The sequence below is a fragment of the Conger conger genome, chromosome 13 (genome assembly GCF_963514075.1).
Source record: "Conger conger chromosome 13, fConCon1.1, whole genome shotgun sequence".
In the NCBI taxonomy this organism is placed as follows: Eukaryota; Metazoa; Chordata; class Actinopteri; order Anguilliformes; family Congridae; genus Conger; species Conger conger.
Genome location: NC_083772.1, coordinates 38,704,259 through 38,725,503, shown reverse-complemented (window position 1 = coordinate 38,725,503; position 21,245 = coordinate 38,704,259). Strand labels below are relative to the sequence as shown.

The window sequence follows — 21,245 nt, the reverse complement described above, 5'->3', positions numbered from 1 at the left end:
ATGGCTAACATGATAGGAGCAAATATGTTTACTTCCCCATTAGCTGCCGCGCGATAGTGGGCTACTCGCAGGCTGACTCATTCAGAAGGTGGATTGATTTTTTCTTGTGGTTTTCAGTCGGAAACTTGGAATAAACTGAGATCGGACACAAAAGGAATGGACTTTTAGTTTATTTATGGAATACAGGAATCGATTCTGATGGTTAGCTACACAGCTTTGTACAACTTTCGAAGACAATGGGTAGTGCATTTAGTACGTTTAGGAGACTTTAATGTACGACTACATCATGAACAACGGGCAAATATAGTTTTCTAATGGTGGTGAGCATATCATAATCGGTGATACAAATAAATCCAATTGTTAAATGAAATTTCCGTTTTTAAGTAAACTGCCAACCAAAACTGTTGTCGCTAATATAACTAATGTTAGCTAATACAATTTGCCATTCGCTGACAATGGCGATCTCTTTTCGACTATCTGTTGTTCAGTAACGTAGTACTAAGCCTATATCTGTAATAGTATCTAGTATAATATCCATAGTATAGTAGTATATATAGTATCTCTAGTATACCTATAAAAATGTTGATAGTATCGCTAGGTAGGCTAGTTACATGTTTTTAGTCATACGGAAGACAATAGCAAAACAATACGTGTAGCCTACAATGTTGGTGCTTGCGTCTACGCATTATATTGATTATGATTAGTCTAAGCGCGATAGCGATTTTTTAAATGTACAGACTGGGAAAATAACTGATATGTTCCATTGTTAAGGACTCGCCCACGCGCTGGCGAGGGCGCGTCATATCTAATTGGATACACCCACTAAACTTATCACCAATAAGATAATTGGTTTAAATGCATATATTTTGCAAATATGTAGTCACTGCTGATTCGTTTGCATAGATTTAATTTAATATTAAATTATTTTCCAGACTTTTGTTAAAAATTGGGTAGCAACAATTGTAAATAAAAACGTATATGTCATTGCTAGACATGTGTTATAGGGTTTCTCAGAGGAATTGCTTTAACCTAAACATCTATTCCCTGACCACTCTAGATTCCAATTTGTGACATCAAAATGAACCATTTGTCTTGTGGTAATCCTGCTGATTTCAAGGTAAGGTTCCTTGTCAATCCCTCCCATGCTATAACCATAGCAGTCACATTAAAAAGGATTAAGCAACAACTAAGACACCTTTAAAAATACCTTACCTGAAAAAAGTTTGTAATTCCCTCAGTGATGCACCTGTGATGTTAATGTTAATGTTAATCATGCTCCTCAGTGCATCATCCACATTATTATTATTATTTTTTCTCCCCCCAGCGTCAGATGGCCTTGGACATGTTCGATGATGCCATTTCACTGTTCCCAGCAACCAATGAGCAGTCTGTCCAGGAGGTTCCTTCTGGCCTGGACTCTGTGTCTCATGGTATGAGAGCTGCTTATCACCCACTAATGACTGATAGCAATTATTTAACACTGTACTGCATTATGGTGCAAAGGTGTGACATCAATTATATTGAGGTAACATACGATTTCAAAGATGTCAAAGTGTATATATGTGGGTGGGAGAAGGCGCAAGGTGGACATTTCCACAACCAGCATTGTGTAGTTACAATACCCAACTGGGTGACACAGGGGAACCATTTTGTGTCACATTTATTATCCCACATCAAATGTTGGTGGACTGAATCTACAATCAAATAAAATTTTTTTAAAAAGTTTTACGAATGTGATATCCTGAGAGGTGCTGATGTATCAAGTTGACTATCAGAATTTATCTTCCATTCTTGATTGGCAAACTGTTAGTTGAAAAAGAAATGGCAGCTTGTGAAAACTCACAGCCAGTGTAAATCCTGAGAAAGCTACAAAAGGAGCTACGGAAATTAGTTCTGAAAAAAGACACATTGATGAGCATGTCAATTGAAGCATTCTCCATCGATGTTCTGGGCTCCACACCTCCCCCCCTCTCTCCCCAGACCTGGACTACGGCTCAGTGCCCCTGCTGACCCCCTGCAGTAAAGCGGTGATGAGCCAGGCCCTGAACGACAGCTTCAGTGGGTTCACCAGAGTTCAGCGTCGCTACGGGATCCCCAGCAGTGAGTCTCCTTTTGTCTCTTCTGTACGTTTCCCCTAAGATGTACAATTACCCCAAAAGCACGCATCATGGGGCTTTACTGAACCTAGTGACAATACAGTGGCTGGAGAATTTTGAAATGACAATTCATTATCACGACGGCGCGGATGGTGCAGTGGGTAGCACTGCCGCCTCACAGCAAGGAGGTCCTGGGTTCGAATCCCCGTCGGCCGGGGCCTGAGTTTGCATGTTCTCCCCGTGTCTGCGTGGGTTTCCTCCGGGTACTCCGGTTTCCTCCCACAGTCCAAAGACATGCAGGTTAGGCTGATTGGAGAGTCTAAATTGCCCATAGGTATGAGTGTGTGAGTGAATGGTGTGTGCGCCCTGCGATGGACTGGCGACCTGTCCAGGGTGTATTCCTGCCTTTCGCCCAATGTATGCTGGGATAGGCTCCAGCCCCCCTGCGACCCTGTTCAGGATAAGTGGGTTAGGATAATGAATGAATGAATGAATGAATGAATTCATTATCACAGAGGGATGTATCCACTACACAATCCATCAAATATCTATTCAAAGTAATGTAAATAACTATAATAACGCATTTCACGTCAAACATAAATTCTGTATTGAAAACAATGTCAGGATTGTATGGGCATGGTCTGGACTTTCTCACCACCATACTTCCCTCCTCAGCTCCTCCCAAAATGTATCAACCACAAGTAAATTGTTTTAGAGAGAGACTGGGAGAGGGATAAGGTCAGCAGAGGGATTAAGCGCTGAAAAAGAGCAAACTTCACACAGAAAGACCCCTGGTCAGGATTCAAGTCCATGATGTTGTTGTTGCAGGGCGGCTGTGTTTTCCACTGCACCACCATGCTGCCACATATTAGCTCTCTATAAAAATCAGGGAATTCTTCATGTCATCAAGGTACCTGACCCAGTAGCTCACAGTCTGGTAATAAATTGAACTTCACCCATTCATTCCCCACATAGGAATATATGGAAATGTTTACACTGATATAAGTTGATATTGCGATGCATTTGATTTCTCAAATATTGCTGATGCTTAATACACATCATAATAACAGCATTCAATGTAATTTGAAGCCATTCACAGATTTACCTTTGCAGTCACTTTAAGCGGTTCCATAGTGTAGTGGTTATCACGTCTGCTTTACACGCAGAAGGTCCTGGGTTCGAACCCCAGTGGAATCACAAGTGTTTTGTCAGTGGTGTAGTGGTTAACACTGTCGCCTCGAAGTTGTTCTGGGTTCAAATCCCAGCTGGGATGTTCTCGCTGTGTTCCTGTGGGTTTACTCAGCGTACTCGGATTTTCTCCCACACATGAATGTCTTTGGTCTCTCTCTCTCCCTCTCCATTTTCAGACCCTCATGCGTGGAGCAAAGCAGAAGTGACCCAGTGGCTGAGATGGGCGGCTGGAGAGTTCTCCCTCACCGGTATCGACTTCCTCAGGTTTGACCTGAGCGGGCAGGAGCTCTGCGGCCTGGGCAAGGAGCACTTTCTGGAGCTGGCTCCTGACTTTGTGGGGGACATCCTGTGGGAACACCTGGATCAAATGATGAGAGGTGAAGGAGCCAACACTTTTCTAGAATAAGTATTTATCGGTGAAATTGTGCACAAATTAAGCTCTCTGAATGGAAAGAGGTGTTGCTGTTGTGTTTTTTTAATGTACATTTTTTGCACGCAATAAAAATATGGGTCCGTTGAGATCCGTTATATCAGAGTGAGCTGCAGCTTTTATCGAGAAAACTCAGCAAAATTATGTGGATGGATCGAGAGTTCTCGGGGTAAATGGAAACCTACAGTCAGGTCCATAAATATTGGGACATCGACACAATTCTGGTCTTTTTGGCTCTATACACCCCCACAATGGATTTGAAATGAAACGAACAAGATATGCTTTAACTGCAGACTTTCAGCTTTAATTTTTAATTACATCCAAATCAGGTGAACGGTGTAGGAATTACAACAGTTTCTATATGTGCATCCCACTTTTTAATGGACCAAAAGTAATGGGACAATTGGCTGCTCAGCTGTTCCATGGCCAGGTGTGTGTTATTCCCTCATTATCTCATTTACAAGGAGCAGATAAAAGGTCTAGAGTTCATTTCAAGTGTGCTATTTGCATTTGGAATCTGTTGCTGTCAACTCTCAATATGAGATCCAAAGAGCTGTCACTATCAGTGAAGCAAGCCATCATTAGGCTGAAAAATCAAAACAAACCCATCAGAGAGATAGCAAAAACATTAGGTGTGGCCAAATCAACTGTTTGAAACATTCTTTAAAAAAAAGAACGCACCGGTGAGCTCAGCAACACCAAAAGACCCGGAAGACCACGGAAAACAACTGTGGTGGCTGACAGAGGAATTATTTCCCTGGTGAAGAAAAACCCCTTCACAACAGTTGGCCAGATCAAGAACACTCTCCAGGAGGTAGGTGTATGTGTGTCAAAGTCAACAATCAAGAGAAGACTTCACCAGAGTGAATACAGAGGGTTCACCACAAGATGTAAACCATTGGTGAGCCTCAAAAACAGGAAGACCAGATTAGAGTTTGCCAAACAACATCTAAAAAAGCCTTTACAGTTCTGGAACAAAATCCTATGGAGAGATGAGACAAAGATGAACTTGTACCAGAATGATGGTAAGAGAAGAGTATGGAGAAGGAAAGGAACTGCTCACGATCCAAAACATACCACCTCATCAGTGAAGCATGGTGGTGGTAGTGTCATGGCGTGGGCATGTATGGCTGTCAATGGAACTGGTTCCCTTGTATTTATTGATGATGTGACTGCTGACAAAAGCAGCAGGATGAATTCTGAAGTGTTTCTGGCAATATTATCTGCTCATATTCAGCCAAATGCTTCAGAACTCATTGGACGGCGCTTCACAGTGCAGATGGACAATGACCCGAAGCATACTGCAAAAGCAACCAAAGAGTTTTTTAAGGCAAATAAGTGGAATGTTATGCAATGGCCAAGTCAATCACCTGACCTGAATCCGATTGAACATGCATTTCACTTGCTGAAGACAAAACTGAATGGAAAATGCCCCAAGAACAAGCAGGAACTGAAGACAGTTGCAGTAGAGGCCTGGCAGAGCATCACCAGGGATGAAACCCAGCGTCTGGTGATGTCTATGCGTTCCAGACTTCAGGCTGTAATTGACTGCAAAGGATTGTCAACCAAGTATTAAAAAGTGAAAGTTTGATTTATGATGTTAGTTTGTCCCATTACTTTTGGTCCCTTAAAAAGTGGGAGGCACATATACAAACTGTTGTAATTCCTACACCGTTCACCTGATTTGGATGTAAATACCCTCAAATTAAAGCTGAAAGCTGTGCAGTTAAAGCACATCTTGTCCGTTTCATTTCAAATCCATTGTGGTGGTGTATAGAGCCAAAAAGATGATAATTGTGTCAATGTCCCAATATTTATGGACCTGACTGTACCTCAATTAAATTTTTTGTGAACTGCCCTTTTAAGACCTAGCTTCTACATTGAAATCTATGCAATTTGCCTGTGGCTCCTGATTAAATGTGTGATTTCTCATTTGATGTTCAAGAGGGTGATGGGACCCAGAGTCTCTGTGATACTGTGCCTTCTGTGTCCAGCTGGACCAGCAGCTGCTCCAGAGGTAAGTATTTGGGCATCTCTAAAAAACACAAGGGGTATTAATTCCAACAGTATCGTTATATAGTGAGTTCTGTTTCAATCCAATTCACAGGTTATATGCTTAAAAAAACGGTTGTGCCACTTTTACTTTCTGAAAGGTGTTAGGCCTATACCAGACTTATTCATCCTGAAACATTTTTGGTAATGGAGACAACCATGTTCGGTTATGACAGATGTACGTAAACTGAGTCTCGGGTTGGAAGACAGGGCAAGTCCCCCATCACACATCACTCATCTGAGCTCCTCAAGTGCTGTTGTTTCTCCAGACAGCAGTTTGGTTCCCGGGAGCGACACTAGCAGTTTACCCAGAGAGGTGTTTGAGCAACAGGACTTCAGCCCTCTCACCACTCACAGACTGGAGCACCAGCTCCTCTCCAAACCCCAGATGGACAAAATGACCGTCAACTACACCTCCATCCAGGGCCTGCCCAGGAACAGCCTGGATGCAGAGCTCTGTAGAGCCAGTAAGTGTGACGTTAAATTCCTCTGCATGTTGACCCGATAATGAGTCTGTCATAGCACACCTCCACGTCTTAATAAGGACAACCCAATTTGTATTGCTTTCAACATAGTCTCTTTCTATTAAAAAAGTCTCTTTCTATTAAAAAGTGTTAAAAAGTATGTATATTTGTAACATGAAAGTAGTAAGACATTGTATTGAATTGACCCAAAATGTATTGAAAGCAGCACAAAGGTAGTAGCACAAAAAGTGTGTTGGATATTAACATCCTATATGAGACTGTTTGAATGAATATAGTTCTTGCATACAGAAGTGGCCCTGTTTTAAATTCTGCATGCAAGTACTTATGAAGCAACACCATTATACAAATGCCCCTTTTTTGTATTCTCAACATTTGTTGAGCGGTTGAAAATGTGCCAAACGTGGCGCGCATGCTCTGCCCTCTCCAGCCGCGTCACATGACCAGCGGTCCCGTGGGAACGGGGACAGCGGCGGGGGCGGAGCCTGGAGCCGCCTCTCCCACCCGGCCGACGCCCAGCGCGTCCCGTCACGCGACTGCTCTGCGGACGACCGCGGCTCCGGGCCCTCGGGCCCTCGGGAACAGGGCCAGGCGTTCAGAGACCGCTCTCAGGAGCGGCGCGGGCCAGCAGAGCTGGGCGAGCTCGGCATCCCTGCTGCCACACTGGCAGGCTTCACGGGTGAGCCGCCATTCCGCTTAACCACACTGTGGGCCGCGGTTTTGGCCAGCGGTTTAATGTCGGGTCAATGAGGCCATGGGGATTGTCCTGCTAAATGTAGGTTCCTGAATTTACTCTTGTTTTGACTGTGTAAATGAGTGAATAGAATGCATTTTACTCTGAAAGTAGTACTTTAACTTCTGTTAGAGTTTAATCAGTGCTGGATCTTGTACAGTGGCCACATTGTGTTCTGTTCTTTCCTTTGGTCCTTTGTTTCTTTATTTGTTTCTTTATTTTGTTTTTATTAATTTACTAAGTGCTCATAGGTACTTACAGAATGTTAAGAGCTAAATGCAGAACAACCAATGGCACAGAATAGAACTGCCTAGAGACATTGCAGCAACAAAATATCCTTTCAATATAAGGAAAATCCATTATGACATTTGAGCAGTGACATAAGGTGCCCATGTGACCTTTGGTCTGCCTTCCCAGGAAGTGGCCAGATCCAGCTGTGGCAGTTCCTGCTGGAGCAGCTGACAGATGAGACGTGTCAGTCCTTCATAAGCTGGACAGGGAACGGCTGGGAGTTCAGGTTTACGGATCCCGATGAGGTGAGCACAGACAGGCTGTACAATCTCACAGATTTTAACAAGGAGTGTGCAGATGAGTGTTAGAAGCTCATAGGCTCCCAACAGGGTGAGCGCAGGTCTTACAATCTCATGGATACCAAAGATGTGAGAGCAGACAGGCCTTGCTGACTCGCAGGGCAAAAAAGCCGCTGAGTTTAGGTGTTGTGTTATGTGCTGAGTGGTGTGTTCAGAACAAGTTAGTGCCTTGGATATTTACAGGAGTAATTTGAGTTAGAAACAACAGCAGTATCATAACTGGGAACACTGCTGAAAATAAAGAGTTGGCATTCTAAGTTGGTTTTAGCTGTGTCTTCAATATTTCTAGCTGGTCATAGCTGGTCTGTGACTGGTCAAAGCTAGTTACCAGGTAGGGTAAGCTGGTAGCTAGAACGGAAGACTAGCTGACTGTAGGTTGCTCAGCTAATGAACAGCTAGGCAACCAGTTAAAACCGGCTGGAATTATGGAAAACACAGCTTAAACCGTCTTGACCAACGTAGGCTGGTTTAAGATGGAATTATCAGCAGGGAAGCGAGTCTGGAACATACAAACATCTCTAACCAAGATGGCACTTTGCTTCTACCTCTGCCTCTTTTTTTGTCCAGGTGGCTCGACGCTGGGGTCGAAGGAAGAACAAGCCCAGGATGAACTACGAGAAGCTGAGCCGGGGCCTGCGCTACTACTACCACAAGAACATCATCCACAAGACCGCGGGCAGGCGCTACGTCTACCGCTTCGTCCGGGACCTGAAGGGCCTGCTGGGCTGCTCTGCGGAGCAACTGCACGTCCGGCTGGGGGTGCAGCCCGACACGGGGGACTGAACCACCGGCAGCACTGAAGGGGGGGGGACTATATCTCCCCCCTGTGAAGCTCAGGAATAGTTTTTCTGAAGGCCCCCTTTTTTATTTGCGGTCGATGTTTGGTGTGAAACACGCTGGACTGAACGGTGCTGCAGCTTTGCGGACCGTGTGGACCGAGGGATCTTCTTCGACCCCGATTCTAAGGAATCGAACGTCAGTGGCCCAAAGGTAACATTATTATGCAACGGTACTTATTATTTATTCTGAGCCTTAAAACCTACGCTCTCAAACCATGGTGCTGGAGATCTACCGTCCTGTAGGTGTTCACTCCAACCCTAACAAAGTGCACCTCATTCGACAGCTAGTGATCCCGTTGAGCTGCTAGTGAATAGAATCACGTGTGCCAAATTAGGGTTGAAACATAGACTGGAGATAAAATATGGACCCAGGGCCTGTTACGTCACCTAATCATGACTATCCGTGGACAGTGAAATGCGTTTTGAAACTGCAAGATTACGGGTGCTGCCGTGTTGTAGAATTTGGTGCCAGAGACTGTGCAGTAGTGAGGCTGAATGCAGCTCATCCACTAAGCGCGAGAGAGTGACTCGGCAGTGATGCAAAATGTCCATCATCCATCCACTAAGTATTGCTTATAGAAAAACACAGATTACAACTACTTTTTCCTGTGGGAAAAAAATGACTGACTTCGTATTTTCGTTACCATTGACTTTACATTGAAAGGGTGGTTGAAACGCCTGTACTGCAGCCAACAGCAGTGGCAGTAGTGAGCACCATCTCTCAACAAGATACACAACAAGGAAAAAAGGAAATAAGCCTGAAAAACAAAGCCTGGTTTTGGCCGCTTGTGTTGAAATGAAAACCTTCAGGACAGTAGATCTCTAGCAGCAGGGTTGGGAGGTCCTGCTTTACACAGTGCAAGAAACCAGCAGCTAACAGCTGCCGGGAATGCAAGATAAGAAATAAGGCTATATGCCACATTTTCACTACACACACTATGTTCCTGGTCTCTTATTTTACAGCCTTATTGTAATACTGAATAATTGTTTTGATGATTCTGGCCAAAAAGAATCATTCATAATGAATGATGTGTCAATGATTTAAATGGGGATATATGCATTCATGTTTTCATAAACATTAATTTGTTTTATGTTTTTCCAAAGTTTATATTTCATTGCCAAATACTGCTGCACAAACAGTAACAGTCTAAAGAAATGATACAGCTGGATCTGTAAGGAACGTGCATCAGGTGCTACTGATTCTCGGCTATCCTCCTTTATTTTATTTTATTGTTTTCATTGATGAAGAAATACTGTATTATTACAATGAAAGACAATTCCAATTATTTTAGTATTTATTTAGACCTGGAATTAAAAGCACCAGACATGCTACCGTCAATAGAATGTCCATTGTTTACTTTGATGACTCAACTGTGTGGGAGCTAAAAGAGTCTACACTTGGACCTGACTATTTATGTGTCCAAGTAAATGAATATCGGAATTTCTGTAAGCTATTTTAATCATGATTTTGATGTTTCTTTAATTTTGTATGTATCTTAGCTTGCCTAATTTGTTAGTTTGTTACAGGGTTATTTCTGTTGTAGCTACATGCCGCACATATGTAGGTAACCGTACAATCTGTCACTGTTCATGAACCTGAATTTTCATAGGAAATAATATACAATGGGTTCCAAAAGTCTGAGACCACATTGAAAATCTTTTTATCTTATAATCCTGGAAATAAACCGAAAGTTTTAGGATTTTAAAAAATGTAAAACAAATTAAAGTTACTTCAAAGCTTTGCAAGAACTACTCAAAGACCAAAGAAGAGAAAGGAGTGCTGCACAATTCACAGTCACCTGACCTCAACCCACTGAACGGGGCACTTGAAGACTGAAAAAAACCAATTCAGTAACATCACAAGATGCTCTGTGGAACATTGGCAAATAATGCTGGGAAAACGTAGATTATCAGGTTTTGCACAAATTTGTGGAGTCAATGCCAGCGCGAGTGCACACTGCCATTAAAGCAAAAGGGGGACATACCAAATACTAAGAAATTCATGTACATTTTTCAAAGATTTAACTTCACTCAAATTGTTATGCTGATAATATAATTTGTAATGAAAAAGTTTGTTTTAAATGATAAAATAATGCAAAATAGAAACATTTTCACTCGTGGTCTGAGACTTTTGGACCCCACTGTATTATGTGTTCTGTCAACATGAGCTGTTGTGTTAATGAAATTCTGAATGACACACTGTCATGCAGTTGTCTAATAAATAATTTTATTCAAGTTAATGTATGTATATTTGAGGTCATCCTAAACCTCAAGTGTCAAGTAAAAAACTTATATTTAAAAATGTCTTTTTATTTCACATCACGACAGTAATTGAAATCACTTCCTATTGTAAAGTACCCATTGTGGTCTCACAAAAACAGGCTTCTTTTTATTATTGTCATAGTTCAATATAAATGGTCTCTAATGGCAAAGCAGAAGTGATAACCAACAATCACAATTGCTTCTATAGAGCATCTTGCAAGGAACAAAACAGTACTGTCACACAAAGCATGTTTCACTTAAGCACTCTTTTGTAAACAGCCTATTCAACTCCTCTCTAACTAGTCTGAGGGCATACACACAAATATAATTTGTGCATCTATGAATATACCACTTTCTTTTACCACAGCGAATGAAGCATGGCATTATTATTTGCAGGCCTGTAGTGCAGTGGTTAAGCTACATGACAGGGACCTGCAAGGTCAGAGGTTCGATCCGTGGTGTAGCCACAATAAGATCCGCACAGCCGTTGGGCCCTTGAGCAAGGCCATTAACCCTGCATTGATTCAGGGGAGGATTGTCTCCTGCTTGGTCTAATCAACTGTACGTCGCTCTGGATAAGAGTGTCTGCCAAATGCCATTAATGTAATGTAATGTAATATGTCAGATAACAATAAATATAATTTCCTGACTGTGTTTATCTTGTGCAGTAACCACATTAATTATCTCTTGAGCGCTTGCACAAGAGTGACTTACTCTAGAGTGAAGTTCTTCCGGGTTGTCTGAAGTATGGGGAAAAAAAGAAACTCTGCTCAATCTAATGTTTGAAATCGGAAACACAAAAAGTTAATAGAATATTTATTTTGTTTATATAATGTAATGATTTAAATATGACCTGGCACTGTCTTTAGAAGAGATGATAGTTTCTGCAGCTCAGCTTTTGCATATGTTCCTAAATAAGTATAATCTTCAGCGTGGTAATCGATTGATGGATTGAATTCAAGCTGGCAATATCTCATAAATCAAACTAATTTTGGCAGCTTCTGCCAGCACTGGAATATATTGGGTCTGTTTATGCAGATGATGATACATGATTTTATCAGCACTTATTGTGTTATTCTTATAGTGCAACTTGTCTTACTCTGTATCTGTGTATCATGGCCATATAATCTAGGAGGCCCACACTCATGTTGGTATAAGGGTCCAGTATGACACTAAAAATAATACAATATTTACTGGGAGCTCCTTGAAAGATCAAATGCCTTATCATCAAGACTACAATGGCTCACCCTCGCACAGTGGTGTTAGGACTGATTGATTCATTTACTCATTGTTTCAGTTACAGAAAAAAAGTGATCATAGAGACTATTATTTATAGAATCCATTCATTATTTAAACCTTCCTTGTGCATATATAAATAGGAGTGAATGATCTAAAAGATAATAATAATAATAATAATAATAATAATAATGATTTTGTTATATAATATATATGTTATTGTGTAATAGGATACATTATTATACATCCATTATACAAGTTGTTAGTGACATCACACTTCTATTTGGAACCAGTTCTTGCAAGACGTATAATGTACAACTTGATAATAGCCAGTAAAATTCAAATATCCTCAAATGTCCCCTGTAGAATATTCAGCATCATTAACTCAACTAATTAAATAACCGCGCAATCCTCATTTTGTTTACAAGATTCTGAGATAACATTTGCTCTTTGCAATATAAATCAAAAACAGAATATACAGAAGAGCATCTCCGAACACTGCATCAAACCTCAAAGTGGATAGGCTACAGCAGCAGAAGACCAATGAGTAAAAATAAGTATAATGATTTTTGGACGGTTGGTTTCTCAGTTGTTTTGATTGGTCAGGTGTGTTTAAGTGCTTCCTTAGGGCATTTGTCAACATGAGGGCCAGAGTTGTGCCAATGAAAGTCAAGGAAGCCATTGTGAGGCTGAGAAATAATAAATAAATAAAAAATCCAAATTTAGAAAACCTGCATGACATGCAGGAATACAATTTTGAAAATCCAAGGAATTGTATAAATATTTATTATTGCTTTCTTGCTGGAGAAAGTTTCAAAAACGCTATTATTCTTATGATTATTTAGTGTCTTCTAGTTTTGGAAGGACGCCGATTACCTTTTCAGATTGAACATACTGGCTTTGCTTGCATGCGGCAATAAATATCCAGTTAACATATAATAAGAAAAACGAAACCTGTAAGGTCAATCACGTCAGCATAACAAATATCTAAAGCAGCACCCGAGGAGTTTCATTTCGCGACAATCTTCTTCACTCCGCCACCACTGTTTTTGCATAAATGAATAATGTGAATATGTTGCCACCTACCGAATATATGGTATATTACTTCCAGTTCGTGCTAGTTCGTTTGCATTTAATTTCCTCCCTTACTTATTTTCCCTTTCAGATCCATTCGTCATAGCAAGGAGAAGACTGGCTGTGCAGTGGAACCATGGAAAAGTGTGAACAGAAAATGAAACATATAAACAAATTAAATTAAAACATTTAAACGACACAGATTTGCAGCCTGTGAATATACACATCATCAAGCTAACAAACAGAATGACAAGCAGGCTATGGGCTAAATCCAGGCGGATTGAATTTTTTATTGTTCAGGAGTCAGGAAGATTAATTTCTGCATTAACCATTTACATGGGTGTTAATACATTTGCCACTGAAGTAATGAATCCCATTACACAATACAAAAGTGAATAAACACTTTACTCTTTACTTTCGTCTTAGCTAGTAAACAATGTTATCCAGAGCGTTTTTGACTTGTTATAATTACATACATTATTAATCCAATTTAGACATTGTATATAATACATCATATAATTCCTGGGGCATTTAAATGGTAATTATAAAAGTACATATGCTCGATATAACTGGCTAGCTGTTGAGAAAGGGGAAGTTATAGCGTATTATTCCAGTTGCGAAAAGCCAAATAAGTGGCAGTAAAGCTGAGAAACATATGATCGTCAGGAAAGCCCAAACACGGATGAATATAACTTTCCATATATACAATTATCACATAAATTACATGACTGTGTGAACATAGGCCTTTATATAATCAAATCTCAACATTTAGCAATGGCTGGCTCGTTGGTCTAGGGGTATGATTCTCGCTTCGGGTGCGAGAGGTCCCGGGTTCAAATCCCGGACGAGCCCTATTTTTAGAAGGACTGTCACTGTTAATGTTCAAATTAATGCTAGAAATTAAGTACCGTGTTGCAACCGCGATGAGTAATTAAACTAAAAGAATCGTTCTTTCCACTCTAACTGCAAAACTGACATGTATGCATATTAGCACGCAAAGGATGCTTTAGCTCAGGAGATTTTTTAAAAAAACTCGCTAACTAAAACGTTCTGACGGTAACAAAGCTTCTAAAAGAGGGCTCGTCCGGGATTTGAACCCGGGACCTCTCGCACCCTAAGCGAGAATCATACCCCTAGACCAACGAGCCACACATTTGCATCCGATAAGAAGTAAGATCCAGAAACTGATTTTCCAACATGATTGTAACCCAATCTGAAAAGTAATACATGCGTCACATATTAATAAATTGCCTCCGTTAGAGTTTAACTAACTCTCATCACCTAGTATTAAGTAATGTACATGCTTTGTAGTTTAACGTTAATCGAATTGCTAGCTATTTTTCAGATGAAGGTATAACTAGGGCACGCCATTTTGCCAGCTGCTTGTATTTTAAACGTCTCCCAAATAAAGTACTGCACCTCAGGTACATTTTTCATCAGTTTTTCCCGCATAAACAATTTCCTCTTAGACATTTCCTTTTAAAAGGAACCTTGGAATAAACCGCCACCCGTTGTTTTTAGATAAATCCCCTTCAAGGGTACACTTGAGTCCAATCTGGTAACCAAAGTAGCAAGCACAAATTTGAAATGCATTATGGGACGAAGGCGGACGTCTGTTTTCGCGCACGGGAATCCTCCAGGCCACAGAAAGCAGTATTGCGCGCTTTTCATTGCTACCTAATATTTCTTTACATATGGCGAATTAATAAATTAACTAAGAAGCTACCTTTAAAATAATCATAGCGACCACTACGCGTTAACTAAACAAGAGGTCAAAATTAAACATTTTGTTTCAAAACTACATGAATTAATGAACAATGCCTAATTTCTGTGCGGCCCCAAACTGCACCAGGAAAAGCACACAATCAGACTTGGCTTTTTTTAGGTTTCCTAGAGACCCGGAAAGGTAAGTTCGCAGCTTCTGTGATACACTTGCAAATTACAACTGAACTGCATTTTAGAAAATGAATATTGACAGCGTTGGCAAGCTAGCTAGCTAGCTATAGCAAAGAACGTGCGCGCGTGTTTTAGCCAGCTAGCTAAGTAACCTCACGTTAGATAACGTCGCAGCTTATTGGTTGTATAAGTCGAAGTTAGTTATGTTTAGCCTCCTGTTTGGATAGCTTCTCTGTAACGTTACTAGAAAACGCGTTATTAGCAACATAACTGTTGGGAGAGTGTCATATGCAAGCTATCAATCATGCAAAATTGATTGTGGAGAGCTGGCTGTAATCTATGTCCCCTAGTGTGCGTACAAGCTAGCTAGCCAAGAGATACCGTGTTTTATGACTTTTAGCTGGCAAACTAGCTAAAAGCTATAGATCAAAAATAGGTTAAATAACCTTAAGAACAATTTCATGCTTGTCTAAGCAGACAGTCAAAACGCAAAAACAGTGCTAACGTTATCCAGTAAGCAAAGCCATTGACAAGATTAAGAAATGCCGGCTGGCGAAATGACATGTCAGTAGCTAAATAAAATGATGTATAGCTAGCTAGCTACCTAATCAGAGGCTTGTCCTCGGGTCAGTGTTAACATTACGCATATGCAGCAGAGTCTCACCGTTAACTGCAGCAATATCTGATTTGGCGCACCGTCATACAGTTCAATCGGAGCATTTGAGGCGACCGCCATCGTTGGATAATGGCAGGCTAAATTTGCATCTTGACCCATATTTGGATATGACACACGGCTATGCTCTATAGGGTTTGATTTCTGCTGCTCAGAATTGGTCTGTTGTCTTGCGCATTTAACCTAACTATCCCCCTTTTTACATATTAACGCTGTTAATATGCTCTGAGCTTAACGCGTTTAGTTGAAGCTAGCTAGCTAAATAAATACACAGCTTCAAATGACAGATATTAGTCTATGAGTCTGTTTGTGAATATGTTCACAAATATATTTGCAGAACAGTGGAAATGATCAATGCCATGTCCATTCATTCAGCAGAAGTATTGCACTTCAGAACCCTAACCATAGCAGTGCCCCGGGAGGTAATGTAAAGGGGGTACTTTATATTACCCCCAAGGGTATCCCCACCTCATTGTGCCTCTGGCTACTGGATACCTGCTATCGATGTGCACCAGCCATAGAGGCTGTGCGGTTTTCCGGCGCAGTAGTTTTGCTGCAGATTAGTTCAATTTAAGAGTTAAAGCAGTACCAGGTGGTTGACTGCGCATTTCAGCAGGTGTTCATGCTAGCTAGGGATGAAATGATAGTCGAGCCTATTGTAAATCAACAATTGATTGCATCTATTGTCAATCCATATCTAGTTGGTGATTGCCATGTCAATTTCTTTTAGCTGCCAGAAAAACACCACTGTGAATGTTATAATATAGAATTTTTTTTTCACACTTTTTGGTGGGAAAAATGTGTAGACTATATGTTTGGGGTGTTTGGCCATGACACTTGAAAGCAAGGGAGGGGGGTCATCGGTCATTGGCCTCTGCTTTTCTATGAGTTTGTCTCGGTACCTAGTTCTCTTCGAGGTAATGGCTGACACGTATTTGCTTACATTGTTGTCGTTATTGCTATTTGATGTAACCAGAGGAAAGCATTGTGTTTGTATTGAATCATTTGTAATGGTCATTTCCCTCTGTGTGTCCAGATGCCAGCTGTGGGTGGAGAACTGCCGTCGAGCTGACTTGGAAGACAAAACCGCTGACCAGTTGAACAAACACTACAGATTGTGTGCCAAACACTTTGAACCCGCTATGATCTGCAAAACCGTAAGTGTATATTAAGGCAAAAAGGGCCAGGTAAAATATAGTATTCCTGTGTGAGAGTTTTTCCCTGATGATGGTTGTTAGATAAAAAAACCCCCCAAAAAAACCAAAGATACTAAATTGAAATTGTACAGGTTTTACAAATTTGACATCTCTGCATATCCCAGTGTTCAGTCATTTATGAGTAATACATTATGTAGGCTAAATGTTACATTATGTTTTGAACCCAGATATTTCTTTATTATTTGGATCCAAACCATTTCATTCCAAGTAAAAAAATAGATATTGTGTGTGTGTGTGTGTGTGTGTGTGTGTGTGTGTGTGTGTGTGTGTGTGTGGTATATTCAGGAATAAAAAATGTGACCATATAACTGCTCAGAGGAAATTGCTGTTTTTAATGTTCCGAATAATAAAGTCGTGGTAGAAAACTGAATGCAATTAAGCCTCATCTTCATGATTATTTGTTGTCTTCCAGAGCCCTTACAGGACGGTGCTAAAAGACACCGCCATTCCAACCATATTCGATTTGACCAGCCACCTCAATAATCCCAACAGCAGGCACCGGAAGCGGATTAAAGAGCTGGTATGGAGTATGATTGTTTATATATTGTAAATTTTAAAATATATATATTTCTTTTAACCAAAAAAACAGGGAGCTTCTCTGAGGAGTTTCTCTTTTGACAGAATTGAAATAATTTAACAGTTCATTGTCAAAAAGAAAAAAAAAACACACGCCACCTTTTTCTCCAAACAGACAGAAGAGGACATAAAGAGGATCAAAGAGAGGAGATGTAAGTTACAAATCTTTTAATATATTTTTTGGGGACAAAAAAATAATAAGGAAATGAATAATTTCCCTTCCTCTTTCCGTTGTGTCCCCCAGTGGAAGCGGCTCGTGAAAAGTCTCAAAACAAGGAGAACGAGGTGAGCGAGGACCAGGACGCCGGAGCTGATAAAGACGAGGAGCCGGCCCTGAACCCCGAGGAGAAGGAGCTGCGGGACTACCTCAAGTCCCTGTTCGAGATCATCGTCGTGATCGGGAAGCAGAACATCGCGCTGAACGGCCATGCCGAGGTAGGGGAGGAGGAGGACTGCTTCACCCCCAGCAACTTCCAGGCCCTGCTGGAGTACCGCATCAACGCCGGGGACGAGGTCCTCCGGAAGAGGTTTGAGATGGCCGCCGTCAACGCCGAGTACTGCCCGTCCGACCAGCAGAGAAGGATCCTGGAGGTGTGCGAGGGGTGCATCCGGGAGGAGATCCTGCAGGAGGTGCGGGAGTCCCGCTTCTTCTCCCTGATAACGGGCGACTCGGCCGAGTTCCCCGACGGGCTCCACGTGCCTCTCTTCCTGCGCTTCGTGGACAAGTCCCACATCCTGCGGGAGGAGTTCATCGAGTTCCTGCCCTTCGAGGGCGACGAGGAGGCCCTGATCGAGAGGCTGGAGTCCCAGGTGGGCGAGAAGTGGGGGATGAACATGGAGTACTGCCGCGGTCAGGCTCACATCAGCTCCGGGGTGTTCGCCTGCAAGATGAAGGCCATCGCCACCGGCCTGGCGGAGAAGTACCCACTGGCCGTGTACACGCCCTGCTCTACGTGCGCCCTCAACGTTTACCTGGCCAACAATCTGCTCCTGACCGGAGTGCAGGTGGTGATGTCCACCCTGAGAAGGATAGGCCAGTTTTTCGACAAGGTGCCCCTACTGCAGGCCGAGCTGGAGCACGCCATCTCCATCTTTTACCAGGGCAACGAGGAGAAGGCCAACGAGCTCAAAGAGATCTGCCGCGGCAACTGGACGGAGAGGCACGACCTGTTCGAGCTGGCGGTGGACCTGCTGGAGTCTCTCCTCCTCTGCATGGACAGCGTCCACGACAACGAGGACCAGAAGTGGAGCGACCAGATCATCAGCGACGCCTACGTCATCTCGGAGTCGCTCGCGGACTTCGAGTTCGTGGCGACGTTAGTCGTGCTGAAAAACGCCCTGTCGTTCACCCGGGCGTTCGGCAAGAACCTGCAAGGGCAGACCTTGGACGTGTTCTTCGCCGCCAGCAGCCTGACCGCCGTCCTCCATTCTCTCAACGAGGTCATGGACAATATCGAGGTCTACCACGAGTTCTGGTTTGAGGAGGCGGTCAACCTGGCCGCGGCCATGGAGATCCCGGTGAGGGTCCCCCGGCTGTTCCTCAGGAAGCAGCGGGCCGAGGCCGGGGCGGAGATTCAGCCCGAGAGCTACTTCAAGGAGTACCTGACCGTGCCGTTGGTGGGATACGTCATCCAGGAACTGAAGGACGTCTTCTCTGAGAACCACCTGAGAGCCCTCAAGTGCCTGTCGCTAGTCCCTGCCGTCATGGGTCAGCTGAAGTTCAACGCGTCGGAGGAGAACAACGCCGACATATACAGGGGCGACCTCCCGAACCCGGACACGCTCCCCGCTGAGCTCCACTGCTGGAGGATCAAATGGAAACACAGGGGCAAGGAGATCAGCCTGCCCTCCACCATCCACGATACCATGCAGCTGGCCGAGGTCAAGTTCTTCCCCAACGTCTACGCTTTCCTCAAGGTCCTGTGCACCCTGCCCGTCCTGAAGCTGGAGAACGCCAGGTGTGAGGCGGCCTGGAAACGCACCAGGGCCTACCTGGCGGACACGCCCGTAAACCACCGGTCAAAGAGCCTGGCGGTGCTCAACATCAACTACGACGTCAAGCACGACTTGGACATGATGGTTGATACCTACGTTAAACTGCACCCTGAGCAGGAGAGTGAGTCACTTGTATGAAATCGCCATGGTGAACTGCGTGTGGGTTTGAATTCCTTCACTCAAATGATGTCTAAATGTTCCTGTATGGAAAAGGACAGCAGCAGAGGAACACATGTATATATGGCTCTGTTCTTTTCTCAATGTAAATGTTAAATGATCACTTCCTCTTGAGATTTTACCATATGTTTTCTATGATGATATATTCCCTTGTGTTGCCATTTGGTAATGTTCAGATTTCCAACATTTTCCATCATTGTGTTGGCTTTTCTACCCTTGCCATAGTTTTTATTAAAGTGTACAGAGTAAACTTGCTAACTTCTTTGGGATCAGTACCATTTCACATATCTATGTTTTGGCACAGACATGAGTGTCCATCAGCAATTCAATGCCATTGCTTATAATTCAGTTTTTTTTGGGCTCTTATGGTAAAAGTAAACCTGTATGGGAATGTTCAACACTGCTAAAAATGTAACCTATTAATTTTGAATATGGGAAGTTGGAAGGTGTCTTGTGCTATTCTAATAAATAAAACCTAAAACTTACAGCTTTCTGTCTGAAGTTATAAACGTATATTGGTTTTATAAAGTTAATGAATGAGAACTGAGTGTTCTCTAAATCAACCCCTGTAGCATTAATGGCAGAATAAACTGACATAGTAACCCATGGAGCCTGGCTTAGATGGATTAGTTTTAATTACAAAACTATTGACTAACTTGTGAGGTTAGTGCATAAATAGGTTAGGGTAGAGATCGGAGAGCTAGGAAAACCAGGCAGCTAAAAAGAACAAGCATACAAAAGAAAATAAATGGTTAAGGCCAAAAAGTGCGATCAAACAAACATGAAAATGAAGTCTGTGCAACAGAAATGTCTTACAACCTCTGAAGACACACTGAATACCTGAAGCAAATCCATACATTTGTCAGATTATGTTCTGAAATGTTAGAGAATTTGAAGCCCAATATTTTTGAGTCTGCTTTGTAAATAAACAGGTTTATTATCAAGTCTTGTCCTGCCATTCTTTGGATAATACATTTTTCATTTTTACATTTTTTTCCTCAGACACATTTAATAATTGAAAAATGACACGTTTTTCTAAAACGAGCCACAAGAGGGCAGAATAAACGAGTTGATTACTGACGCTAAGCATATTGAACGTATTTGCTGCCACGCGGGTGGTTTGTGATCAATTAGCATCCGGGATGTTCAGGTTGTGTATGAAAATGCTGAGCAGGCTCAGCTGCCCATTATATTAGCTTTCATGGCTAGAGGAAGAGACGTTAGTTTCTATGAAAGTGGTTTATGTTGGGGTATGTTTGGAAAGAAATGGTTAATTTCATTAGAAACGGTGGCTATAACAATTCTGGCAGAATTGTCTGTGCTTATCATCAAATTGCAAAACACTCAAAAAAAGATTGGCAAATTATCTCTCTGACCAAACTATTTAAAATGCAGTATGTATAAATTATGTGGATGCATAAATTAATGCAACGATACTGATAAAATACAGTTGCAAAATTTTCACCTTTGTAATTTGTAGTTTGGTTGAGGGCTGTTAATAAGCAATGATCAGGGAATATAAATCACCTTTCAGGACATGATGAATTCAGAGTTGGGTCCACAAGTTCTTCCAGGCACGATTGCTATTGCCTAGGATTATAAACCTGTGCCCTGACTGTGATGTCTTGTCTTGGTTTTGTTAGGCGCATATTAGCACATTAGCATCCTGAAGCATGTGGCCAGCCAGTACTTTTCCATTCCAGAACCCTCCAGCTGGGCTGCTCGA

The 21,245-nt window shown here is 42.1% G+C and overlaps 2 protein-coding genes and 3 non-coding genes across 6 annotated transcripts; 4 read left to right on the top strand and 1 right to left on the bottom strand.

Annotated features, from left to right (window-relative positions):
• LOC133108464 (protein C-ets-2-like) lies at positions 1 to 11,149 on the top strand. 2 transcript variants are annotated; one of them, XM_061218005.1, is made up of 10 exons: positions 1 to 88; positions 1,058 to 1,117; positions 1,325 to 1,430; positions 1,981 to 2,100; positions 3,464 to 3,664; positions 5,663 to 5,734; positions 6,039 to 6,236; positions 6,682 to 6,930; positions 7,402 to 7,520; positions 8,142 to 11,149. In XM_061218005.1, exons 2-10 carry the CDS (start codon positions 1,079 to 1,081, stop codon positions 8,355 to 8,357), a joined length of 1,320 nt encoding a protein of 439 aa, XP_061073989.1. In that variant the 5' UTR covers positions 1 to 88; positions 1,058 to 1,078; the 3' UTR covers positions 8,358 to 11,149. The 2 variants fall into 2 exon arrangements, with proteins under 2 accessions (XP_061073989.1, XP_061073988.1); XM_061218004.1 differs by having other exon boundaries at positions 71 to 201.
• trnav-uac (transfer RNA valine (anticodon UAC)) lies at positions 3,221 to 3,293 on the top strand. Its single transcript has one exon. It is a non-coding gene; the product is annotated as a tRNA-Val (tRNA).
• A 2,616-nt stretch (positions 11,150 to 13,765) lies between the features above and the next one.
• trnap-cgg (transfer RNA proline (anticodon CGG)) lies at positions 13,766 to 13,837 on the top strand. The gene has a single exon. It is a non-coding gene; the product is annotated as a tRNA-Pro (tRNA).
• A 224-nt stretch (positions 13,838 to 14,061) lies between these two features.
• On the bottom strand, positions 14,062 to 14,133 carry trnap-agg (transfer RNA proline (anticodon AGG)). The gene has a single exon. It is a non-coding gene; the product is annotated as a tRNA-Pro (tRNA).
• Positions 14,134 to 14,586: 453 nt separating this feature from the next.
• On the top strand, positions 14,587 to 20,004 carry LOC133108463 (52 kDa repressor of the inhibitor of the protein kinase-like). Its single transcript, XM_061218003.1, has 5 exons — positions 14,587 to 14,891; positions 16,591 to 16,711; positions 17,184 to 17,291; positions 17,463 to 17,499; positions 17,592 to 20,004. Exons 1-5 carry the CDS (start codon positions 14,803 to 14,805, stop codon positions 19,478 to 19,480), a joined length of 2,244 nt encoding a protein of 747 aa, XP_061073987.1. The 5' UTR covers positions 14,587 to 14,802; the 3' UTR covers positions 19,481 to 20,004.
• Positions 20,005 to 21,245: the final 1,241 nt, after the last annotated feature.

What these genes read in the sequence shown, in the direction of transcription:
- LOC133108464 (XM_061218004.1), top strand. An exon ending in GTAATCCTGCTGATTTCAAG is followed by an intron (nt 1,118 to 1,324) that starts GTAAGGTTCCTT and finishes TTCTCCCCCCAG; the next exon opens with CGTCAGATGGCCTTGGACAT. An exon ending in CCTGGATCAAATGATGAGAG is followed by an intron (nt 3,665 to 5,662) that starts GTGAAGGAGCCA and finishes TTGATGTTCAAG; the next exon opens with AGGGTGATGGGACCCAGAGT.
- LOC133108463 (XM_061218003.1), top strand. Translation starts at nt 14,803, where the DNA reads ATGCCTAATTTCTGTGCGGCCCCAAACTGCACCAGGAAAAGCACACAA. An exon ending in TTTCCTAGAGACCCGGAAAG is followed by an intron (nt 14,892 to 16,590) that starts GTAAGTTCGCAG and finishes CTGTGTGTCCAG; the next exon opens with ATGCCAGCTGTGGGTGGAGA. An exon ending in GGAAGCGGATTAAAGAGCTG is followed by an intron (nt 17,292 to 17,462) that starts GTATGGAGTATG and finishes TTCTCCAAACAG; the next exon opens with ACAGAAGAGGACATAAAGAG.